This window comes from Natrix helvetica (genome assembly GCF_964273705.1).
Source record: "Natrix helvetica genome assembly, chromosome: 8".
Classification (NCBI taxonomy): domain Eukaryota; kingdom Metazoa; phylum Chordata; class Lepidosauria; order Squamata; family Natricidae; genus Natrix; species Natrix helvetica.
Window position 1 is genome coordinate 28247462 of NC_138559.1, and position 22279 is coordinate 28269740.

General features: G+C 55.0%; 2 protein-coding genes across 2 annotated transcripts; both read left to right on the top strand.

Moving 5' to 3' along the window:
* The first annotated feature begins 565 nt into the window (after positions 1-565).
* On the top strand, positions 566-9432 carry SCN2B (sodium voltage-gated channel beta subunit 2). The gene is made up of 4 exons (XM_081961237.1): positions 566-1267; positions 6849-7015; positions 7420-7630; positions 7815-9432. Exons 1-4 carry the CDS (start codon positions 1219-1221, stop codon positions 8012-8014), a joined length of 627 nt encoding a protein of 208 aa, XP_081817363.1. The 5' UTR covers positions 566-1218; the 3' UTR covers positions 8015-9432.
* A 2949-nt stretch (positions 9433-12381) lies between these two features.
* On the top strand, positions 12382-21980 carry SCN4B (sodium voltage-gated channel beta subunit 4). Its single transcript, XM_081960640.1, has 5 exons — positions 12382-13454; positions 16975-17135; positions 18216-18462; positions 18692-18821; positions 19109-21980. Exons 1-5 carry the CDS (start codon positions 13421-13423, stop codon positions 19197-19199), a joined length of 663 nt encoding a protein of 220 aa, XP_081816766.1. The 5' UTR covers positions 12382-13420; the 3' UTR covers positions 19200-21980.
* The last annotated feature ends 299 nt before the right edge of the window (positions 21981-22279 follow it).

The window sequence follows — 22279 nt, forward strand, 5'->3', positions numbered from 1 at the left end:
AGGAAGAATGTGTGCTTTGGAAACCAGCAAGAAGCCCAGTCCGTCCTTGCACGGAACTGCAGGCAGAGCACGAAATTCGCCTGGAGGCCCCCGTCTCGGCCCTCAACTTTTGAGAAACGGGGGTGGCGGGAGCGTCGCCCCCTACCCGATGCCGTTTATGCAGCCTCATGCAAGAGTCGAGGGCGGAAAGGAAAGCGCCGAGCGGCTCCTGCAGCACAACAGACAGCGACGCGGCAGAAACCGAGCCGCCGCAGAGCCCGACTGCTCCGGCGGCGCTGCGCCGACCCCACCCGCGCCTTAAAAAAAGCCACCCCGGGGCAGAAAGGAGGCCCCCTCCCCTTCCCCCCATGGGCTCTCGAGAACGCTGCCAGCCGGCGCGGGGCAGAGGTGAGAGCGCGTGGGGGCAGCTCCTCGCCGGAGCCTGGGCAGGCAGCCCGCTGCAATCTCCTGTTTCGCGTCTCCACCCGCTCAAGTTTGCTAACAGGAGTAATTGGCCGATTTTCCCTGGAGGCGTGGCGCAAATTGCGCGGCATCTTCAGCCAAGGAACTCCCAGGAACGGAGTTTTTACGGCTGCCTCTTTTCTCGGTGCGCGCAAGAAGTTACTACCCACCACTCTTTCCATGGCAACCGTAGGAGCTGCTACTTGGGGGGCGGGGGAGGGCGACTGTATAATCCTTGGATTATATGCAATGTTCTAGACGAGGGGAGGGGGGAATTACCCATTGAGACGAAGACCAACGAAGGGGAACGTTACCGCTAACCCTCAGGGAAGACTCCCCCCCCCCCGCACACACAGTTCCAGCCCAAACCCCTGCAAGCAACTGCGGCCAACGCGCTGCCCCCAGCCCCAGGAGCTGCGGCGTTTCCCGCCTGCTTTTCTCCTGGAATCAGCAATTGAGGCCGAAGAGCTGCGGTCCGCAGGATAATCGCGTCGAGGGCCACCACCACCACCCGCTTGTTCTTAGCCACAGCCCTTTCCCGCCCTCCCGAATCCTTCTTGCTATCCGCCAACCAAAGAATTTTTCTGTCCCCCGACTTTTGGTAGTGGTGGTGGCGGCGGCGGTAACAAGAGTGGCCACCGCCCCTCCAGCCGGCCATCTTGGAGCCAAACCCCGCCGCTGCCCAAGGGCGATGAGTGCTCTGGACGGACGGAGGGGCACTTGACCTTCGACTTGACCCTGTCCAGCTGCTGAGTCCCCGCGCCGCCGCCCTTCAGGATGAGCCCCGCAAGCTCGGCGATGCAGCTGCTGCTGCTCTTCCCGCTGGGTAAGTGCCGCGGGAATTGGGGGGTGAGGGAGGCAGGATTCCGAACTCCGACAGTTGGGGGGGGGCAGAGAACACTTGATGACGAGTTACCCTCTCCACATGCACCCCCAGGGGCTGGCCAGCATGGTGGTTGGAGGGGGAGTCGTTGGAGAAGTGGGGGGGGTAGAGGCTGGGGGGGGGCTATCAAAGTAACCCCAGAGTTACCTTCCTGCAGGCTGGCTTTGGCTGTTCCTGCTAGATAGCGGGGGAGGGGTGGCTTGGGTAGTGGACCAGAGAAGACCCCCCTCTCCTCCCTTCTCTGCTTTAAGCAAAGGCGGGACATTATGTGAACCCATGTGGGAATACTGGCTTCCCCCTGCCCTGAGTGAATTCAGCGTCCTGTCCGGCTGCTGCTCCTGCAGTGGGGGATTCAGCAGCTGCTTCTGGCTGGCCAAGCAGATCTCTCTCTTCTTCGTGTGCTCCCACAAGGCTGCGAAGAAGATGCCAACTTCAGCTGCAATTAGATCTGCTGAGTAGAGCTGGACAACCCCCCCCCCTCTCCAATAGCTGCATCCTGTCCCCTGCAGGTAGGCTGGTCTTAGAGCCCCCCCCCCCCCGGAGTCCAGCTCTGCTGCTGGGTGCAGCCTTGGCCTCTCCCTCTATTAATGTATCCTAGTCAGTGTGCTTGGTGAGCTGTGCACTGACACTGGTATAGGCAGTGAATGACAGAAGCAGAGCAGTTCTCTGCAGATCCAGCAGTGGGACCCCATTGAAGGAATCCCCAGGGCTGAATGGCTAGAACCTGCGGCTAAGCCTACCCTGGCCCTGGTCTGATCATGGATTGCCTCTCAGTTCTTGGGATCCGTCCCTTAGACTTTTCCTGCCTTCCTCAAGAATGAACCCCTAAAAGCTGTCCTCTCTCTATCTCCCCGGTGTCGCTTTCGCTCAGGGCACAGGGGATTCAGGTTATGCTCTGGACTTCCACCCACCCTCAGCTGCCAATTTGGGGGTTTAAGGGCTTCTTGCAGAGGAGAAAGGACGGAACACCTCCAAGCCAAAGGCAAGAGACAGACCACTGTGCCACAGATAACCGGTTGTGAGTCCCTGTGTGTGAAGTGGGGCTTAGGGAAGCAGTTGGGCTTGCTAATTGTATACCTGGCTCCTCGCTATGCATCAGCAGCCCTGCCCGAGCTCCTTGGGGTGATCGCCGAGATGGCAGTTGAAACGCCTAGACCAGTGGTCGGCAAGCCGCAGCTCGCGAGCCACATGCGGCTCTTTACACACTTTAATGCGGCTCTTCTGTGTGCCGGGCGCCCGCTCCCCTCCCTCCTCTCGGGCGGCCGCCCCAAAAGTCAGGACTCTGCAGCTAGCCTCTGTCAGTGCGCGCCCTGTGCACTGTTCCCTCTAAGGTGCACGTCTGCGCGGCCGCGCACGTGCCTAGTGTACGCTGCGCACTAATTTCTAACTGCCGCACAGCGCCAGCGTCGCGTATTTGGTGTGGACACGCGGTCTCCAGCCAGCTCCAGCTAAACGCAGTTCATTGCTGCCTGACTTGTGACTTCAGGATTCTCGGGCAGGGCTGAGAAGCGAGGAGGCAGAAAAAGAAACGGAGGCCAAGGAGCTTCCCCCCCGCCCCCTCCCAGCAAAAATCTAACCGGGGAGGCTCAAAATATTGGAGCAAAATATCGCTTCAGAGGCAACAGTTCTCATGGGGAATTAGCCCTGGAGTTTCATTGCTCCACCCGGTCAAACCTCGCTTTCTGTGTATGCCGCGTGATCAGCTAATTTGCTACTATAACACAGAGGTCTGCAAAGTTGGCTGTTTTAAGACTGGTGGACTTCAATTCTCAGAATTCTGGGAGTTGAAGTCCACCAGTCTTAAGAGCCAATTTTGCAGATCCCTGGAGAGCCCGGTCACATGACATGACATCATGCTTTGTGACCACATTTCTGACTAATAAAAATTCCAGTCCCACCCATGTTGTAATGTTAAATCATTTGGAGCAAATTAAAATCACTACTTTAAAAACAAAAGGAAGGTCTTTTTTTTCCCTCTTATTGGTTATGGTAGAGCGATTTTAACAATCTATTTAATTTGCAAGTAGTATGGAGTTTAGAAATTTTTTAGAATTAAAATCTTAACTACAATATAAGTACTTTAAAGTCATCCACACAGTTCACTTATTGAAACTTATTGAAACTAAAAACAGTGTACCATCCTATGTATTTTCGGTTTTAAAAATGTGGCTCTCAAAATAAATTTCAATCGTGGTTTTGGCAAGATTTGGCTCAGTTGAAAATAAAGGTTGCCCACCACTGGCCTAGACTGTTGGTCATGGGTGACTTCAACTTGCCATCGGTAGGGGAGGCATCCGAAGCAGCTCGGGAGTTCATGGCTTCCATGACAGCCATGGACCTGACCCAAATAATTCAGGGCCCCACACATGAGGGAGGACACACACTGGATTTTATTTTTGTCTCTGGCCAATGGAGGAGTGATCTGGGAGTAGGGGAGTTAGCTATCACTCCCCTGTCATGGTCTGATCACTCACTGCTCCGGCTTGACTTTCCAGCCGCTACTCCCCACCGGGGGAGGTGGAACCAGATTGCCCAAAATGGTTCCGCCCAGGCGCCTTATGGAACCTGATAGGTTCCAGACGGAGCTCGGGCCATTTCCTGTAGCCCTGACCCACACCCGATCGGAGGACCTAGTGGCTGCATGGAATAGTGCGGCCGTGGGGGCCTTGGATCGGGTGGCGCCTTTGCGGCCTCTCTTGCGGCAGCGAACCACCCAGGCCCCTTGGTTCACCGAGGGGCTGAGGGTGATGAAGCACCACAAGAGACGCCTAGAGAGCAGATGGAGATCATCACGCTCTGAATCTGACCGAACTCAGGTGAGAGCCCATTTACGGACTTACCTTGTGGCGTTAAGAGTGGCCAAGCGTCAGTATTGTGCCACTCTTATTGCGTCCGCAGATAACCGCCCTGCTGCCCTGTTTGGGGTGACCCGCTCCCTCCTCCAACAGAGGCCGTGGGAAGCTCCTCTGCAGGACAGAGCAGAGGAATTTGGGGAGTATCTGCAGGACAAAATCGCTCAGATTCGAAGCGAGTTGGTCCCTACTAGTGGTCTGGAAGGGACGTCGGAGGCGGGTCGTGAGGTCCCATTCTGGGAGGAGTTTGACTCTGTTACTTCCGAAGATATGGACAGGTTGCGTAGGCGACTGCGAGCCACCATATGTTTATTGGACCCGTGTCCCTCCTGGCTTGTACTGGCATCCTGGGAAGTCACACGAGGCTGGCTCCAGGAGTTAGTCAACACTTCCTTGAGTGAGGGGTTTCTGCCGGCCGCCCTGAAAGAGGCGGTGGTGAGGCCCCTCCTCAAGAAGCCTTCCCTGGACCCAGCTCTGTTAGCCAACTACCGTCCCGTCTCCAACCTTTGCTTTCTGGCGAAGGTTGTAGAGAGTGTGGTGGCACAACAGTTTTCGCACCACTTGAAGGAAAATGATTATCTGGACCCGCGCCAGTCCGGTTTCCAGCCCAGCCACAGCACGGAGACAGCATTGGTCGCGTTGGTGGATGATCTCTGGAGGGCCAGAGATGGGGGTTGTTCCTCCATCCTGGTCCTATTAGACCTCTCGGCGGCTTTCGATACCATCGACCATGGTATCCTATTGCATCGATTAGAGGGGTTGGGGGTGAGGGGCACCGTTTTGCGGTGGTTCTCCTCCTACCTCTCTGGCCGAGTGCAATTTGTATTGGCAGTGGGTCAGAGGTCGACCTCGAGGCCGCTCTCTTGTGGGGTGCCACAAGGGTCGGTCCTCTAGCCTCTCCTGTTCAATACATATATGAAGCCGCTGGCCGAGATCATTCATGGGTTTGGGGTAGATTACCATCTGTACGCGGATGATACCCAGCTGTACATCTCTACCTCAAACCACCCCAATGATGCTATCGAAGTGATGTCCCGGTGTCTGGAAGCCGTACGGATCTGGATGGGAAGTAACAGACTCAAGCTCAACCCGTCCAAGACTGAGTGGCTGTGGCTACCGGCGCCCCGGTTCAATCAGCTTACTCCATCACTGGCCATTGGGGGCGAACGTCTGGCCCCCGTGGATTGGGTACGCAATTTGGGCGTCCTCCTGGATACCCGGCTGTCCATGGATGACCATGTGACAGCCGTGGCCAGGGGGGCGTTCCACCAGGTTCGCCTGGTGCGCCAATTGCGTCCCCTATTGGACCGGAGCGCCCTTCGCACAGTCACTCATGCGCTTGTGACGTCCCGGCTAGACTACTGTAACGCTCTCTACATGGGGCTTTAGAATGCACCCGAAGGCTGCAGCTGGTTCAGAATGCGGCCGTGCGGACAGTCTCGGGAGTCTCTGGCTACTCCCACGTAACACCTCTCCTGCGCGGGCTACACTGGCTGCCTGTGGCTTTTTGGGTGCGTTTCAAGGTGTTGACCATCATTTTTAAGGCGCTCCATGGCACAGGACCTAGTTATTTGCGGGATCGTATCCTGCCCCATACATCCCTTCGGCCGATTCGCTCACACAGAGAGGGACTCCTCCGGGTGCTGTCCACAAGGCTGTGCCAGCGGGCGACGCCTAGGGGAAGGGCCTTCTCTGTGATGGGCACTACCCTCTGGAATGACCTTCCCCCCGACATTAGAATGACTACGGATCTCTGCTCCTTCCGTCAGAAACTTAAAACCCACCTATTCCAGCTAGCTGGCTTGGCCTAATTCCATCTTTCCCACCTCAGTTTTATTTCTAAATTTTTAGGATTGGTTTTAGGGTCTGTTTTTAATGTTTTTAATTTTTATAAATTCGTACAGAGGTTGTTTAATTTGATTTTTAGCTATGTATATGATTGTTTGTATGTTTTTAAATTTATTCCTGTACACCGCCCCGAGTCCCTCCGGGGAGAGGGGGCGGTTTAGAAATTTAATAAATTATTAATTTATTATTATTAAGCCAGTGCAGGGCTTAGGAGACTCACTGGCGTGGGGAGGGGGAGTCTCTTGTACTCTACTCCTGCCTTAGCCTGCCCAGAGATACAGGATCCATGGCCTTCTGGCTGCATCCAGCTTCCTGATTTTCCTAGTGGAATCTTCTTTGGATGCTCCTAGGATTCCTTCTGCTGCTTTGGTCATGGGTACTGGAGGGGCTTTGGGCAAGTCCCAAAAGACCTTTGAGTTCCTTTCTGGGTTTGGGAGGGGAGCACAGCTGAGAACTCATCTCCACCTGCATGAAGGAAAAGAAAGGCTGCGTTGCCCAGCACACCAGCCTTCCCCAGGACTCCCCCCCCCCACTCAAAGCCCATTGGCTGACATTCCCATCATTCTTGCTCATATAGCACAGAGAAGGCATCTCTCTCCCCTGAAGGATGTAACTGCCAGGAGGTCTATGAGCCCTCCAAGGTTGGCAACCATATACACCCAAGGTAGAAAACTCAGTTGGAGATGACAATGCCAGTTCTGTGGTGTCTGCAGTTTCTATACTGCTGGAAGGAGCACCCCAGTGCCCCCCTGGTTGGAAGGACCTGCAGTTTGAGTTAGTGCAAACAGGAGTAACGGAGGGGGGGGCTCTTCTCTCCTTGCTAGCGCTGAACACACTGGGCATGGAGCTGATGGCCCCACCTACCGTCTATGCTCTGAACGGCTCTTCCGTCCGCCTCACCTGCACATTCAATTCCTGCTACCAGGTAGACAAAAAGCAGTTCTCTCTTAACTGGACCTACCAAACCTGCCAGAACTGCACCGAAGAGATGGTGAGTATCTGGAGCTGGGAGCTGGACAATCCTTCTGCTCCACGTTTGAATGCTGCTTGAGCTTCTTTGCGAAGGACTCTGGGCCTGTCAACTGTGCCAGGAGGAGGGGAGCCAGTGGGCAAAATCTGGCTAACAGGCAAATCCTGTTTCCTCACCCTCCACAGCAGAAACTCTGGGCTTTGCAGCATTTGGGTGGGTGGGCAGGTGGGGAGGGGGAATGGACCACGGTATGTGTGACCCTTGTCCAAATTTCCTAAGCTCCCTGCCTTTGCTCCCTCCCACCCTGCCCACCACCACCACCACTAGGAATTCCAGAGGGGAGGCCGGGCTGGGGCTTGGGGTGCTCCCAAAGACCCTCAATTCTTCTGATTTTCTCACTCTCTCTCGCCTACCCTCCACTCCAGTTCTTGCAGTTTAAGCTGAAAGTGGTTCCTGTGGAGCTGAAGCGTTTTGAGGATCGTGTGGAGTTTACGGGGAACCCCAGCAAGAACGATGTGTCCTTCACCCTCCACAACGTGCAGCTGGAGGATGCAGGGTGGTACAACTGCTACGTGATGAACCCGCCTGACCGGCACAGGGGCCACGGCCAGATCAGCCTCCAGGTTCTCACCGAAGGTCAGGCCAGGGTTCCCCATTCTTCTCTTCTTGCTTGCTCCCTCTCCTGGAAGACCCCAGCAGCCCACTCGGGGACACAGGGGGCTCTTCTCCTCTTTCCCCATTGTTCTGGGAAAGGGAAGCTCCCTCTAGGGCTTTTCCTGCCAATGCTGCTCCTTGCCTGATGCTGGGCTTTTCTTTGCAGAGCCCCCAGAGCGGGACTCCACTGTGGCCGTGATTGTGGGTGCCACTGTGGGAGGCTTCCTGGCTGTGGTGATCCTGGCCTTGGTCATTGTCAAGTGTGTCCGGCGTAAGAAGCAGCAGAGGCTCAACACGGATGACCAGAAGACCGAAGAAGAGGGCAAGACAGATGGGGAAGGGAACCCAGAGGAAGGCATGAAGTAGTGGGGAGCCTCTCCCCCTGGCTGGCCTCCCCACTCCCTGGCCTCTTCTCCTATGGACTTTCTCTAAAGCAAAGAGCTCCACCCAAAATTTCAGAAAGACTGGGCTGCTTTCTCTCTCCCTCTTCACCACTGGGGTCTTGGGCCAGAGCACAGCAGGGACTGCCTGCCTGCCTGCCGGTAGTGGGGTTTTATTGGGGGGAGGTAATTTGCTGAAACTGAAAGCTGCCTGGGGTGAGTCTGCATTCCTGTCCCAGATGGGCAGTTCCTGTGTGTGGACTGAGGGAGCCCTGTTTTGTGTCCCTGACAAGAAGGACAACCTCCCCCCACCCCTGCTGCCTTCGTGGCAGTCTTGGGGAGGTGAAAGCTTTTTCCCTTTGCTCATGGAGCACAGGGATCCCTACTGGAAGGGGCCTGAGAGGAGGCCGATGGCTTAGGAGCTGATGAGGACTCACAGCTCTGTGGCAGAGAGAGGAACTGTGCATCCCACAGGCAAACAGGATTTCCTCTCCAAAGCAGAAACTGCCATTTCTCACTTTCCACCTTGAACACCAAGCACAATTCACCACTGCCAGGAGAATTCACTGCCAGAAGTCAGCAGCCATCTCTCTTGCAGGCCAGCACTGCACCTCCCCCCCCTGCAATCTTGCAAACCCACTGCTGGACTGTTTGAAGGAATGCTGTTGACCTCGCACCCCTCTCATGAAAAAACCTGATGGTTTTCTGCCTGTCATAAGTAGGAGGTATGTGCCAGTTGAGGGGAGCAAGGGACGGACGGATGGACGGATGGAAGGAAGGAAAGTTGTCTGTTTGGGGCTTAGTGGAAGAGTTTCCACCCAGATCCACTGCAGCCAACTGATCTTTGCTTTCTCTGCTCACACATCTTGCCTACTAGTTAGAATCCCAAAGCAAGAAGGGCCCCGGAGGCCTCCATTCCCCCCACCTCCCTGCCACATGACCCCTCCTGGGATTCTCCCCTCAGCAGCTCCTGAACTGGCCTTTATTTCTGGGCAGAGGCTCCTTTCCTAGGATGTTCCACTGGGGGGTGAGAGCAAGTGATTCCCCTGTTGGCTTGTGACTGTGCTGATCTGTTTTTGGCTCTGCTGCTTCTCCTTGGAATTGCACTTTGCTGTCTGCTGATTGCAACAACCCCACCCCCCCCTTTTGTCATGTTCCCAACACCGGCTGAGATGGGTTATGCAACCTTTCTATCCTTATTTTGCAAAATCTGCAATTCAGATTCCTCAGCCTCAGCCTGAAAAGTTTTCATTGCTCTTTTTGTAAGTGCAGAATTGAGTTGGCCTCCATTTGCACGGACAGTGATTTTTTGTGCTGCGCTGGAAATCGATGTTTCTTCTCCTGGGTCTGCTCAGGACATCCAACAGTCAGATGAAATAAAGCAGAGCTTGCCTCTCAACACAGGCAGACCTCTGCTTCTTTCCCTGGAGGGTGGGCGCCTGGTGTACATCCTCTCTGCTCCCCCCCAACATACCCCAGGGGCCTTCTTCCCCAGTTGCTCCTTCTTGTGGGAGGGGAGGTTCCCTTTCCCCATGCTCTCCACTGGGTCAGATGGATTCAAAGCCGGCAAATCTCAAGGGGACTGAGAGTGGAAGTGTCTTTGGCTGTGGGGCGAGACTCTTGGAAACTTAGGATCAAGGATCTGAACCTCCAACTTTGAATGGAGGGTCTAAAAGACTCCAGCCCCCCCTCCACTTTATAGCAGGTTAAGCAGTTTGGGGTTCAGTACTTACACAACTCTTGAAAGCCTTTCGATAGGGGAACCGTCTCCGGTGCTGGAAACTGCCGTGAGCCAGCAAGTGGCATTGGGGAGACTGGCTGTTGGCCTTCCTGGCCTCTTCGTCGGGCTCTCCCTCGAGAAAGGGACTGATGCATCTCCCTTCACAAGAGGCACTTTGGGCCAAGGTGAGAGACTGAGTGAGGCCCCTGTGGCCTCCCTCCATTTTGGCTCCTTTTCTTGGCCACGAGGCTGGGAAGGTTTCTTTCCCTTTCAGCCCTCTGCCAGGTCAGGGAATCCCTCACCCTTTGGGTGAGCAGAACTGCTGTCCCACATGGAGGTGAAGGAGGCTCTCAGAAGTGCCTGGTCTCAGCTGTGAAAATTCACAGCCCCAGTAGGTGGGTGGGTGGGTAGTGCTAGGAAAGAAAGCCGGACTCCCAGGACATGCTACAGACTCCAACCTAATTGGTCGGATAGCTGGCTGCCCCAGAGGACCGGAGTCGGCTGAGGCTGCTGGGCCCTGCTCCTTCTTTTCCTCTCTTCTTTCTGCTGGAGGTTGCTGGGGCACCTGACTCTCTGTTCCTCCATCCCGCCGGGCGAGATGCGACCAGAAGGCTGGAAAGGAAAGAAACGGGATCAAGCCTCTCTGTCCCTCAGACTGTCCAGCGATCCTTGATGGAGTTATAAAGCACCTCTGGCCGGCCGAGAGGGGACGAAAGCTGAGGGATTCTTGGGTCCCTCTTGGGCAGGCCAGGGGCGGATCAAGCGAGAGATGCCACTTCTCTGCCGCGCTTCTTAGGCGCCTGGTGGGCGGCGGCCTCTTTCCTGGAGGGGGCCAGGTCTCCGTTGCAAAACTTCGGCGGAGCAGGAGGCAACCAGGGCCATCAAGTTTGCAGCCCGGGTGCGGGAGATCTCGGCAGGGCGAGAGCCGCTGTGGCTCCTGACTCCTTCGGCCGGGAAGACCGGCTGTCCCTCGGGAGTCTGCGAGCATCTCCTCTGGGCGGCCGGAGAGAGCAGCCTCGATGCGTTTCTCAGCCTCTCTTGAGGGGCTTCTGAGCAGGGCGGGTGCGCGCGCGCCAGACCCCTTCTGGTCGGGAGAAACTAGAAAAGTCCCCTGTCCCGACTCTCCTCTCCTGCCCTCCAGAAACGCGGACCGTGTCCTAACCTGAAGGAGCCCGCCTTCTTGCCTGGTGCGGAAGAGAACTGGCTGCAGAACTCGGCAACGCCCTCGAGGAAGCCTGCCTGGCTGTCCCTGAAACTTTCCCCCGCGTGGGTTAGGACAGCGGGAAAAAGGCCCTTCGAGGCTTTATGCGCCGGGGGGGGGGGAGCGGTGCCGCGAGTGCTGAGCAGCCGGCGGAGGGGAGGCTGCAGCAGCAGAAGACGGCTCAAACGGGAGCTGGGCGTCCCAGGGCAGAGGACGTCCGCAGAGGTTCTTGGGCTCTGTAAAAGGCCTCCTCCTCCTCGGTATCCTCTGGAGAGATCCCCCCATCCCCGCGGAGGCGGAGAAACCCAACTCCTCCGCCTGGACAGCAACTTGAAACCCAAGGACGCGCAGTTCTTCCGGGATGCCCGGCTTTCCGCCTCCCGCGAAGGGAAGATTGCGAAGCCAGCATCTTGCTTCGCGCCAGCTGGGCGCGCTGCCGGGTCCTTCTCCTTTTGCGCCCGAGGAACAAGCGTCGAGAATGAGAGGGCGCAAGCGGGGCATGAGGCCGGCCGCACCCGCGAAGGCGGAGACAGGCGGAGAGAGAGGATAGACTCAGCGCCCAGAGAGCGCCGTGTGCCCCTCGCCCTCCTGCCCGGGTCCGATCGGGCTCAGGGAAGCCACCGGGTTTTCTCGGTGAAGCCCTTGGCAAGAATTCGCCGGCGCCGGGCCGGAGAGGCTGCCTGCTGCAACTACGCTTCGCAGAGCCGCAAAAAGGTTTACGGGGCCGGTAGTTGTGAGCCCTTGGGGCTAAACTGCCTCCTCCCGAGAGGGGTACAAGTGCCGGAAACGAACAGACGAGCGTCGGAGAAACGGATCAAGGCTGGGCTGCTGCGGCCCCAGGAAGCCAAGCTAATCCGGCGCGCGCTGGGATTCCTTTCCGGTGCTCGCTCTTTGAGCATTGAGGCTCGCTGGCACCAACCAAACGCCCCTTTGCATGGAGAGCTCGAATACCTCCCCTCCTCTGGAGAGTCCTGGCCAGCTCCTGGCTGAAGTCCAGCCATGCCCTCAATGGGCCTAGGTTCTTGGCCTAGTGCCCCTGACTTTCTGCAATGGTCACCCGCAACAGAGGCATGGAAAAAGTATCCCCCCCCCCCCGTGCAATAGGAGCTGCTCCCCCCTCCCCCCAGGCTGCTGCCCGGAATTTCTGGCACCTTTACAGCTTCTTTTTCTTTTTTCTTTTATTGCACAATCCCTGAGTCATGATTCTCTGGGAGCTTCAGAAGCTGCGACTACCGCAGCATCTCTACACCATCTACCTGCCACATCAACAGAAGCTAGCCCAAGTGGCTCAGGATGCCCCCAAGACTGGCATCCTCTGCCCTCCCACTTCAGCCAGGAGCTTTTCCTTTCTTCTTTCCCCCATCTCCCCTCCCTTTCTATGTGACACCAGAAGGAACTCCTTGCAGTGGGGGGTGTCTAGTTTGGGTGGCATTGCTCTGGCACAAGCTAGGCTGAGGGTTGCTGTACTGAAATGCCCGCCGGCTGCTTCCCAGAGAGTGGGATGTTGGAGCCCCATCACCTCCTGCATCCCTGGACCACGTGAGCTGTGAATTCCTTCCTGAAATGCCCGAAGCAGGCTTGGACTTGGAGGACACAGGAAGTGTTGATGGGAAAGGCCTGTCCCTAAAGCTAGCCTAGCTAAATTGGCAGCAAGATTCCAGCTCCCCTTAAGGGAAAGTAGTCTTTCCTTGATCAGCACGAAAGTTTCCCTCCTGCTGCTTCAGCAGTGACTCCACCTTTGCCTGTGAGAAAGAATCTTCTCTCTGGCCACCCCTCGCCTGATTTTCCTGCTGCCCTTCCATTCTCTGCTCTAACGGGTTCGAGCCACCGCCTATCTAACCATCTCAACCCCCAAGTAACCCACTGGAGAGAAGTTAGATTGCCCACTGCCCTGCAGGGGATTCAGGGCCAGGAAGGGCCAAGCTGCGCAGGGCTTCCTTCCTATTCTAGGAAACAGATAAAGGTACAGTCACGCCTACCGCTGGGAGGACAGGCCAATTTTCGCCCCCAAAAGCTTCCCTTGGCTATCTTGCTTGGAAGTTCCTAAGGTCTAATTCTGCCAACAGAAAGTTGGTGGGACAGACTAGGGGAAGACTCCGTCCCCGTAGGGGTAAGTACAAGGCAACGAACGCAGGAGGGCTTGATGCGCCTGCTCCAGCCGTCTATCCGGCGCTGCGGGCGGCAGGCAGGCAACGACCTTCGGGGAGGACGGCGTTGCTCCCCAGTCCCGGGGTGACGAAGCTGCGCGCTCCCTCCGCGCCTACGCGGGGGGCCTGGCATCACCACGGAGGCGGTTCCGGGAGTGTCCGCCTCCGCCTCTCGCTGCCTTTTGGGCTGCCGGCTGCTGGAAGGGGCGGCCCGTGCGCGGAGCCCGAAGCGGCAACTGCGGCGGTCGGTGGCTAAAGCAACTTCGGCAGTCCGAGACTGCGACGTCAACGGGAGAGAAGAGAGGTGGCCGAGTAGTTGCCGAGATGGCCTTGGACTGGCTGGGAGTCGCCTTGCTGGGTAAGCCGCTCGGAGCTTCGGGGAAGCGTCGGTCGGCTGGCCGGTCACCTAGCAGGGCGCGTGACTCGGACAGAAATGGGGGGACATCTGCCGTCCCCCTTCCGCTGGCGCGCGCCGCAACTGCAGTTCCCTTGGCCCCATCCCGCCGCGGCTCGCCTGCCGTCTCTGCGGAGCGAGGGTGGGGGTGGGAAGCAGGATAGGGGAAGCGCAGGACCGGCGTTTTCTCCCGCATTTGCTGTAGCGCGTTGGAGACTTTTTGCTCCAGCTGGCAGCCACTTCTGCGTAAACCCTCCCTCCCGGAGGTCTTTTGAAAGATTCGAGCAGAATCCTAGACAACGCCCCTGGAGTAAATACGACCCCGTTGTAAGAAGTTTGCTTCGGCTCCAAGAAGCCTCTTTTACACAGAAAGTTTCCTGCTCAACTTCTTGAAACTGGGTGCGGGGAGGGAGGTGAATCTGCGGGTTGCTCTGAGGGGTTCAGAGAAGAGGATCCGAGGCATCTTCCCTTCCCCCCTCTCTACCGCTGATCCTGTTTCTTTGACCTGGAATGTGAGTGTCCCATCAAGACCCCTGAACAAGTCAGAAGGGTGCCAATTTCCTTGGTCTCAGTCTTTCTCTGGAGCAGTCACACAATGGCATTCAGGAGAATCAGACCGACCCCCTTTAAATGAATTCTGCCCTCTATAGAGAGTTCTAATTGAACTCTTGCAAAAAGGAAAAAAAATCACTCTAATGTTAGCAAGGTCAGTCAAGTTATTTTGTTTTCTGAATGGCAAATACCTTAGTGAAATAATGTTGTAGTGCCGATAAATATTTTGTAATAAACTTTAATTACAAAGCCTACTCCCTCCCATTTTCCTCCATGGGTCAGTTGTGTAAGAAGCCCCCTTTAGAGCCTGACAATTGCTCTGTCCCAGACAAACCAGAGGCTCCCCTGCTGGCTGGATGCCACTTAAAGGTCCGGCACCTTGCAGAGGTCAAATCCCAGTCAATTGCTTCACTTTACCTGCATGTGGACTAAAAATATTCAGAGCTCCATGGCTTTGCAGAATCTTCGGTGCTGTGGGGAGCAGGCTGGATGACTTTCTGAGCAAGGACCAGCACTGGGCTGGTGCTTCCCAACAGTGACTGCCAGAGGAGGCTGAACCCACTGGAAAGTTGAGCCAGAGGTGGAGAAGCTCTTGGTTGTGGGAGAGGCAGCTAAGTCTGCTTTTGAAAGTGAAGGCTTCCCCCTTGAGTCCAAGCAAGTGCTCTTCCTTGACACACCAGATCTATCCATGGTGATACACCTGAGTTGCTCTGTGGTCAGGTTCCCTTTGGGACAGAAATAGAAGAACTGCCATTGGCTCAGGGAGTGAGATGGGAGGATCTGAGTCTATATTTCTTTTGTCTTGCCTTTCTTCCAAGAGTTGAAAACAGCTTTCCCAAGTCTCTTTTTTCAGGTTATTCCCATAGTAGCTACCTCCTGGGGAGAACTGAAAGAAAATAACAGGTCCAAAGTTACTCAGGGGGTTTCTATGGCTGAGGGCGGATTTGAACCTGGGTCTGCCCTTCCCAACACCCCATGGTCTCCCTTCCCTGGGCATGTTGTTTTTGAATTCCAGGCAAGGATGGGGTGGGTTGACCGTGTGCCCAAGTGCTTCTGACCAGTAGGCAGGAGCGGCTGCACACCCTGCAACAGCGGCTGATGGACAGCTGCCATTCTCTCCCACGGAAGCCAGATGGACAAGTGCTTAGGAAGGGGATTCTTCCAGGGCACCCTCACTTGTGAATATGCCACGGACAAGTTTAGTTTAAGACACACAGCAATCCAATGTCTGGAGTGGGGATTGCACCCATCTCGGACCATGGTCCCAAGTCCCTTTGTCATTGGGATGACCTGGCCATCCAGTCCTGCCAAGAACTGGGCTCCCTTGTACACATATAAGGAAGCTGGGAGGAGATGCTGGAAGAGAATTTGAGAAGGAGCTAAGCTCTTGAGTGTCCTTGAGTCATGAAAGAACTCTTGCACAGATGACTCTTCACTGTACACACACAGACACACAGACACAGACACAGATACACACACACTGCACCTGACTGCTCCATGAACTATGCTCTTCTGCCACTTCACGGATTCCGACAATTGCCCTTGACCAAGTTTCAGAGAGCACAACACAAAGAAGCCTTTTTTAGGCAAGTGCAGGACAAAGACGTTTGAACTGGGAATCAGAACTGAAATTGCAGCTGGGTCCCCTAACCTACTTCATACAAACTGCCAATTTGTTTTAGCTTGTCTAGCATGTTCTGTGAACTTAGTCTATATGTTAAGCTGCAAAGAGGGGTGAAAGTGGCCTATCTGAGAAGTTTGACCAGTCACCATTTTCAAAGAGCACCATAACTCCATTATTGGCTTGCAAGAGGTAGGGATATCCTTCCTTTCAGACAATTCTGTTTGGTTGATGGCATCCTTGGAAGACACACTTTGGCTGAATTGGGACCTTCTCATCATTCTGCTCAATTTGCCCAATTGTAGCATCTTCAGTTGAGGGTGTAGAACAGGGCTGTCAAACTCCATTCCATTGAGGGCCACATCAGGGTTGTATTTGACCTCGGGGAGCCAGAATAGGCATGGCCAGGATGGGCATGGCCAGCTCGACATCACTCATGTTGGGGCACCTATAGTGGCCCAAGTGCTGTGCCAGCAAAAACAGGCTCTTGAGCTCCATTTTAGGCTGTGACAGCCTCCTGCAACCCTCTGCTAGCGAAAATGGAGCTCAGGAGGGCCGTTTTAGCTAGCAGAGGCACCATGGGTGGGTCCTTTGCTGTTTCCAGGGCAGCCCTGTGGGCCAGTTCTAAGCACCAATGGTATGGATCCGGGCCCCGGGCCTTGAGTTTGACACCTTTGGCATAGAGGCTCTTCATTGGACACCAGAGAATTTTGTAGCTTGATTTATAATGTCAATAAAGATCCAGTTCTTGCTCCAGTGTAAGAACATGTTTGGTCCAACATGTTTGGACCATTTGATGCATCTTGTGGAAATTTGAGAAGGTAGAGCATGACCAGGCCTTCCAGCATCTTCATTGCACTTGAGTGTTGCTCTACTTTCGTAATGGTCATGTCAAAACTCTGGGTTGGGGATATGAGATCAATTCTGTTTTGCTCAAGATGAGTAAAGTGGCCAGATGGAGCCTGTAAGCCATGGACCAGGAAGCACGCTGAAGAACAAACTTATCCGTGGCTGGTGGCTGCTAGAGAGGATGGTTATTTCCCCCCTCCCCTTCCCCCCTCCCCAAGCTGGCTTTGTAGAGCCAAGGTCCACATGTACATGGGAAGCTGTTTTTTGAGTTTGCTGTAACCTATTTAGGTGGTCATTGGGCAAGCTCCCTTCAAATAAGGCAGGAATAGGATACATACTTGGTGTGAAGAGAGTCCGTCTGTTCAAAAAAACTCAGATCAGATTAAAAATAACCCTGCCAAGATGAGCATCTTTCTTTCTTTCTTTCCTTCTTTCCTTCCTTCCTTTTCTTTTCCTCCTTAGGACTTCAGCTGTGCTCTCGGACACTGACCTTGGAGGTGTCAGTGGGCAAAGCACCTGTTATTTATGCCAAGAATGGCACCAATGTGCTACTGCCCTGTACTTTCACCTCCTGCATCGGCATTGAGAAAGCCGCCTTCATATGGAGCCACAATCAGACCGAAGTGCGTGGCCTGTGGTGATTGACGATGGGCTGGGCTTGGAGGGAGGCTGATGGGCTGATAGGGCTGCTTTGGTTTGAGTGTTAGACGTTTTGATGAAGCTAGATTCCAAGCAGAAAGCAGAGACACCTACGGCACCTTGAAGATGAATGGATCTACAGGTAGTCCTTGCTTAACAACAAATGCGACCGGCAGCTTCATCATTAAACAATGTGGTCAATAAACAAGATATCCTGTGACCATGGCTTGCAATTTTACTGCTACCTTCTCCATTGACTTTGCTTGTCAGAGGCTGGCTACGAAGCATGCAAATGGAAATTACGTGAGGGGAGGGGGAGGCTGAGGCAGTTGCAAAAGCAAAGCTGCCCTGGTTGCAAGTGTTGAGGACTGATCACAAAGTTACTTTCCAGTGCTTTTGTAGCCCTGAATTGTCGCTGAACAAGGCAGTCGTTAAGCAAGGTCTACCTATACTATTCAGTTATGAGATAAATTCCTTATTCTTGTAGGTGTCATGATAGTTGGTGTTTTTATGTATGGCAATTAACGATTGAAGGCAGCCTTCACGTTAATAAGTAGCCTTGCCTGTCTCTACCTACCAGCTCTGCAGAATCTGGGCTGCCACTTGGTCTGCTTGGAGAGCAGCCAGAGAGCCCGGACAATCCCTCCTCCGTTCCTTCTTTACAGTGTAGTCCCTGCAAAGGAGGGCGGGGTCCAGACCCTATGCTCTAGGGCCTGTGGATGGAGATGGAAGCAGTCTAAGTCCTCAGTCTTGAGGGGAGGCATGGCGTCCTCCCCATTCCCCCAAAACAGGGTCCAAGTGTGGAGGGAAAAAGAAAGTTGGGGCCCTTACGGAAAATTTTGCATTGCCAGGAAGCACAAGCATCCCACCATCTGCACAGCAGGAGGGGGAGGAGTGGGGATAGTCCCCTTTAGCTGGCCTCCGCCCTCAACCCCTTTGTGGAGAATGCTTGGTGAGCTATGTCAGGTAGTTCTTGAACAGTAGATAATTTCCCTTGTGAAATTCCACCTTGAGGAAAGGTTTTGAGAGCCATGGCTTCATTCACTGCTCTTCACCTGCCGCAGATATTCAAAGGGGTCATAAAGAACAAAGACTCCAAGCCAGAGCCTCATCCAGAGTACAAGTTCAACCTTAAGCACATGTTGCCACCTGACCTACCGCTCAGCAAGGACAACCGGGAGTTCAACGTTTCCCTCCTGTTGCTTGATGCCGACTTTGAGGACTCTGGGCCGTACACCTGCTTGGTCAAGAATCCCAAAGAGAGGGATGCCAACCACAGTGGCACCATTACTCTCAAAGTGGTGGTGATGTGTGAGTAGCAGCCAGGCAATGGATCCTGGCCTTGGTTCGGTTGTGAACAGTTAGAGGCAACCGACTGAGGCAGGACTGTATTTTTCAGCTCCACAGTTGGGGTGGTGGGAACAGGCCTTCCTCTGAGCCACTGGCTTGCTGAGCTTCGGTGTGGGGAAACCTGTGGCTTGAGGGTGCAGGCCGGGGGCTCCTTTCTCCCTGACCCTCCCTGCCTTCTCTGCCTCCCCAGTGGAGAAGGTTGACAACACACTGACACGGATCATTTTGTCTGTTGCGGGTGGCATCATTGGGCTCCTCATCCTTATCATGCTGACTAAGAAACTGGTCCTCTTCATCCTCAAGAAGACACGGAAACAGAAGTGAGTGTGCTTGGGCTGCCTTGGGTGGGATATGGGCAAGCCCCATGACTGGCTGGTTGAGTAATAGGTCTTGAAGTGACAGCCGTCTGGTTCTCCAGACAGGTGGTTTGGCGTGGGAGCAGGCTTGGCTGGCCCTCCTGCCATGGGAGACTCCTCCAGGCAGTGGAGCTCCCCAGAGGCCTTCCTCCTGGATGGCATGGGGAGGAGCAGCAACTCCTGGGAAAGCCTCTGCTTGGGACCCCCAGGGTGAAGCGGGACTGAGCCCGTCTCTTTTCTGTCTCCTGCAGGGAGTGCCTTGTGAGCTCTTCAGCAAATGAGAACACGGAGAATGGGCTGCCGGGCTCCAAAATAGACTCTAAATCAGCCCCAAAGGCCTGACTCCACGAGGTGCAGATCTCTGGGCTCCAACCCTCCACGTTGATCTGCTGGACTCCACCAAGGGCAGGAGAAGACCCTCTTTCAAACGACTGATGCTTGAGACACAACTATGTTACTCAACTGGCTGCAAACAAGTGCTGCTTCTTGGACGAAACTGCAGAGGCGGATGACAAGCCTGGCATTGCTCATGTCTGAAGGGTGAAGGAATAAAGTAGATGGGCACTAGACCAAAGACCTGGTTCTCCTTCTGACAATCAAATATCATCAGCATCGGGGTGTGGGGTGGAAACTCTGCCTCCCTCCCTCAGAAGGTAGCAGAGAAAGGGACGACTGAAAGGGCATGGCGAGAAGCTGGGTCTCCTTTACCTGCATCTGGTTAAGGATCATCTGCATTGACCTCTTTAGTGGCTCTTCGGTGCTTCAGGATTGAGGCTGGCTGCATCTGGACTTGGGTCTTTCTCCAGGTCTCCTCCTGGCAAGGCGGCGGAGCAGATGTGCAGCGATGCCTCACATCGATGTCTCCTTTGCATGGTCTCATGGTTTTCGGCTGCCCTTGCTCAATGAGAAGCTGATGTCCAAGTGCTCCCCTGCCATGCTGCCGTTTCTTCCCCTCAGCTTCTCTTCTTCACTTGCATGCCCAGTCCCTGGTGTCCTTGCCAGGGAGGGGGGCCCTGCAGGAGCTGAGCTTTTTACCTGAGCATGACAAGAGCAGCATTTCTAAGGCCTTATTACTAAAGCCCCTCCTGGCCCAATTTAATGCCCCAAAGAGCACCTTTCCTGTCGGTTGCCTGGGTGAACAAGATGCCAGATTGGTCAGATGCCAAGTCAATATGGTTGAGGAGCAGCTGCATCCTGCTCACCCCAGCACCCCCTCTCTACCTTGGCTCCCTGCAACTGGCAGCCTTTCCCCGACTAGCAGCCAGGCCAAAGGATGACCAGAGACCTCATGCTCTTCTTGGTCAGGCCGTTTCCCACCCTGCTTAATTTATGGTGCTCCTCTGCTGGAGGCAACATCTTTAGCTTTTCTTATTTGGTCTGAGGTATACTTTCAGGGGAATCATTACCAGGTGTAGCTGTTGTGATTGTAAAAGAGATGCCCCCCTCCAATACATATGTCAGCTACATTCACTACCAAACCTATGAGATGTCTCCCCCACATATGAGGTCTTACCAAATGCCCTTGTGCAAAAAAACTTTCACAGCAAGCTGAATTAACCCGAGTGGTGATGGGCAGAGGAATCGGTCAGGAATCTGTGATCTCTTCACTCTTCTGAAAGATAATATGGCAAGGAAATGACCTAATAGGAGGGAAATGGGTTCATCTTAAATATTCCAACAGCATTCTGTCATTTCCACTCTCTCTGCCTGGCTATAGGAGGCCAAAGGTTCATCAGACTGCCTCTGCTTTTGCTCAGGGCTGCTCATCTTTGCTGGGAGCTCAATATTGTAATGCCGAAAACAAACCCAGCAAAGAAAATGGAGGCTGCTGCATCCTTTCCCCACCCCGTCCTCTCTCTGCCCAATCCTTTCAGACTCAAATTGACACCAAGGCAAGGCCCTCCACAAGCCAGTCTTAAACCAACTGGATGAAGAAGCCCAAGAGTGGATTTCCAGCTCCAATGGCCACCGGAAAGGCTTTCTTTGCCCAAGGACAAGACTGACCCACCCACCCAGGTAGCCCAAATGGCCAGCCAATCAGATTCTGAAGACTTCCTGTCTTGAAGCCCCAACTTCTATAAAAATCTTGGCTGTCCCATAGTTTGGGGCCCCTCTTTCTTGTAATGCAGATACTCAACAATCCTTGCAATAAACACAGTTCTTCTCCTTAGTGGTGTGCTTTTTATTTTGGCAAAAACTCACAACGGTATACTACATGCACCTTAATAAAATTATGCTGTATATTCAAAGTGATTTGGTTGCTTTAGCTGAGCCAGACTGACCAAAACACACCCAAGAGACTCCCTCTCAGTGAGCAGATTTAATAAAATAAGAGTTCTTAAAGCCGAAGACCCAAGAAGACAGATTGGTGTAAGGAAGGAGAGAGTTTGACCTTCTCCTGAATCCAGCACCCCTTTGGGAGGGACCTCTCCTTCTTTTCCCTGGGGCTCTTCCCACAGGGATGCAGGCAGCAGGAGCCCCCCCCCCCCATTCCCAGTTCCGGGGGAAGAGCTTGGCCTTGGCCACCCCAATGCTTCTGGGGAAGGCCCAGCCCTTCCTTGTCCGCCTCGGCCTCCCTCAGGGATCTCGGAGAGCGGGCTGCTCAGAGCCATCTGCTCGTCCAGCTTCTGCTGAAACCGAGGCGGCTTTTCCTTCGAAGCGAAGGGCTCTGCGAGCGAGGAGGCGGCTCGGAGAGAGAAAAGCGAGGCGGCCGGCGGCGTCAATTTCCGGGCGGCTGCCTCTTTCTGGCTCCTCTAGCGCCAAGTCTTTGAAGAGGCCGTCGCTGGCCCGCGCCAAGCGCTCCGGAGCCCGCTTCGCCCCCTTGCAGCGAGATGAGGGCGGCAGACCCGCGCCTGAACGCCGGGCCGAAGCTGCTCTGAGGGGGGGGGGCTTCCTCACGGAGGCCAGAAGGAGCTCGCGGACTCCCCCCGCCCTCTTCTTGCCCGCCTGGCGGAGGGAGGGGAGAGGCCGGAGGGACTGAAGAGCCCCGAAGCGCCCATCGCCCGCGCCCTCCTCGCATCTCCCAGCACTGGCGGGTTTTTCGGCTGGGCGAGGCTGCCGGAGCGATCGCGGGGGAGCTTCTTCCTGAGGCACCGGCCGAGTTCCCGTCCTGCGCGCTCCTTTCGGGGGCAAGCGAGCCCGAGACCCCGCCCTCGCCAGCGAAGGCGGCCGGAGCAGCCGCCTCAGGACTCCCGTCACTAGCCGGAAGCAGCTGGCCCTCCTGCCAGCCTCCCCGAGCGCCAGCCAAGCCGGCAGCGGCCGGAAAGCTGGCCTGGCTGGGGTGTGTGTGAGGGGGCTGTCTTCCCTCGGGAGCGCTCTGGGCTTAGCCTTGAATGGCAGTCAATGGCCGGTGCTCCTCCTGGCCCAGATGTGCATTTCTGCCTCGGTTCCCTTCGTTCCCTACAGCTCCCTAAGAGAGTTTC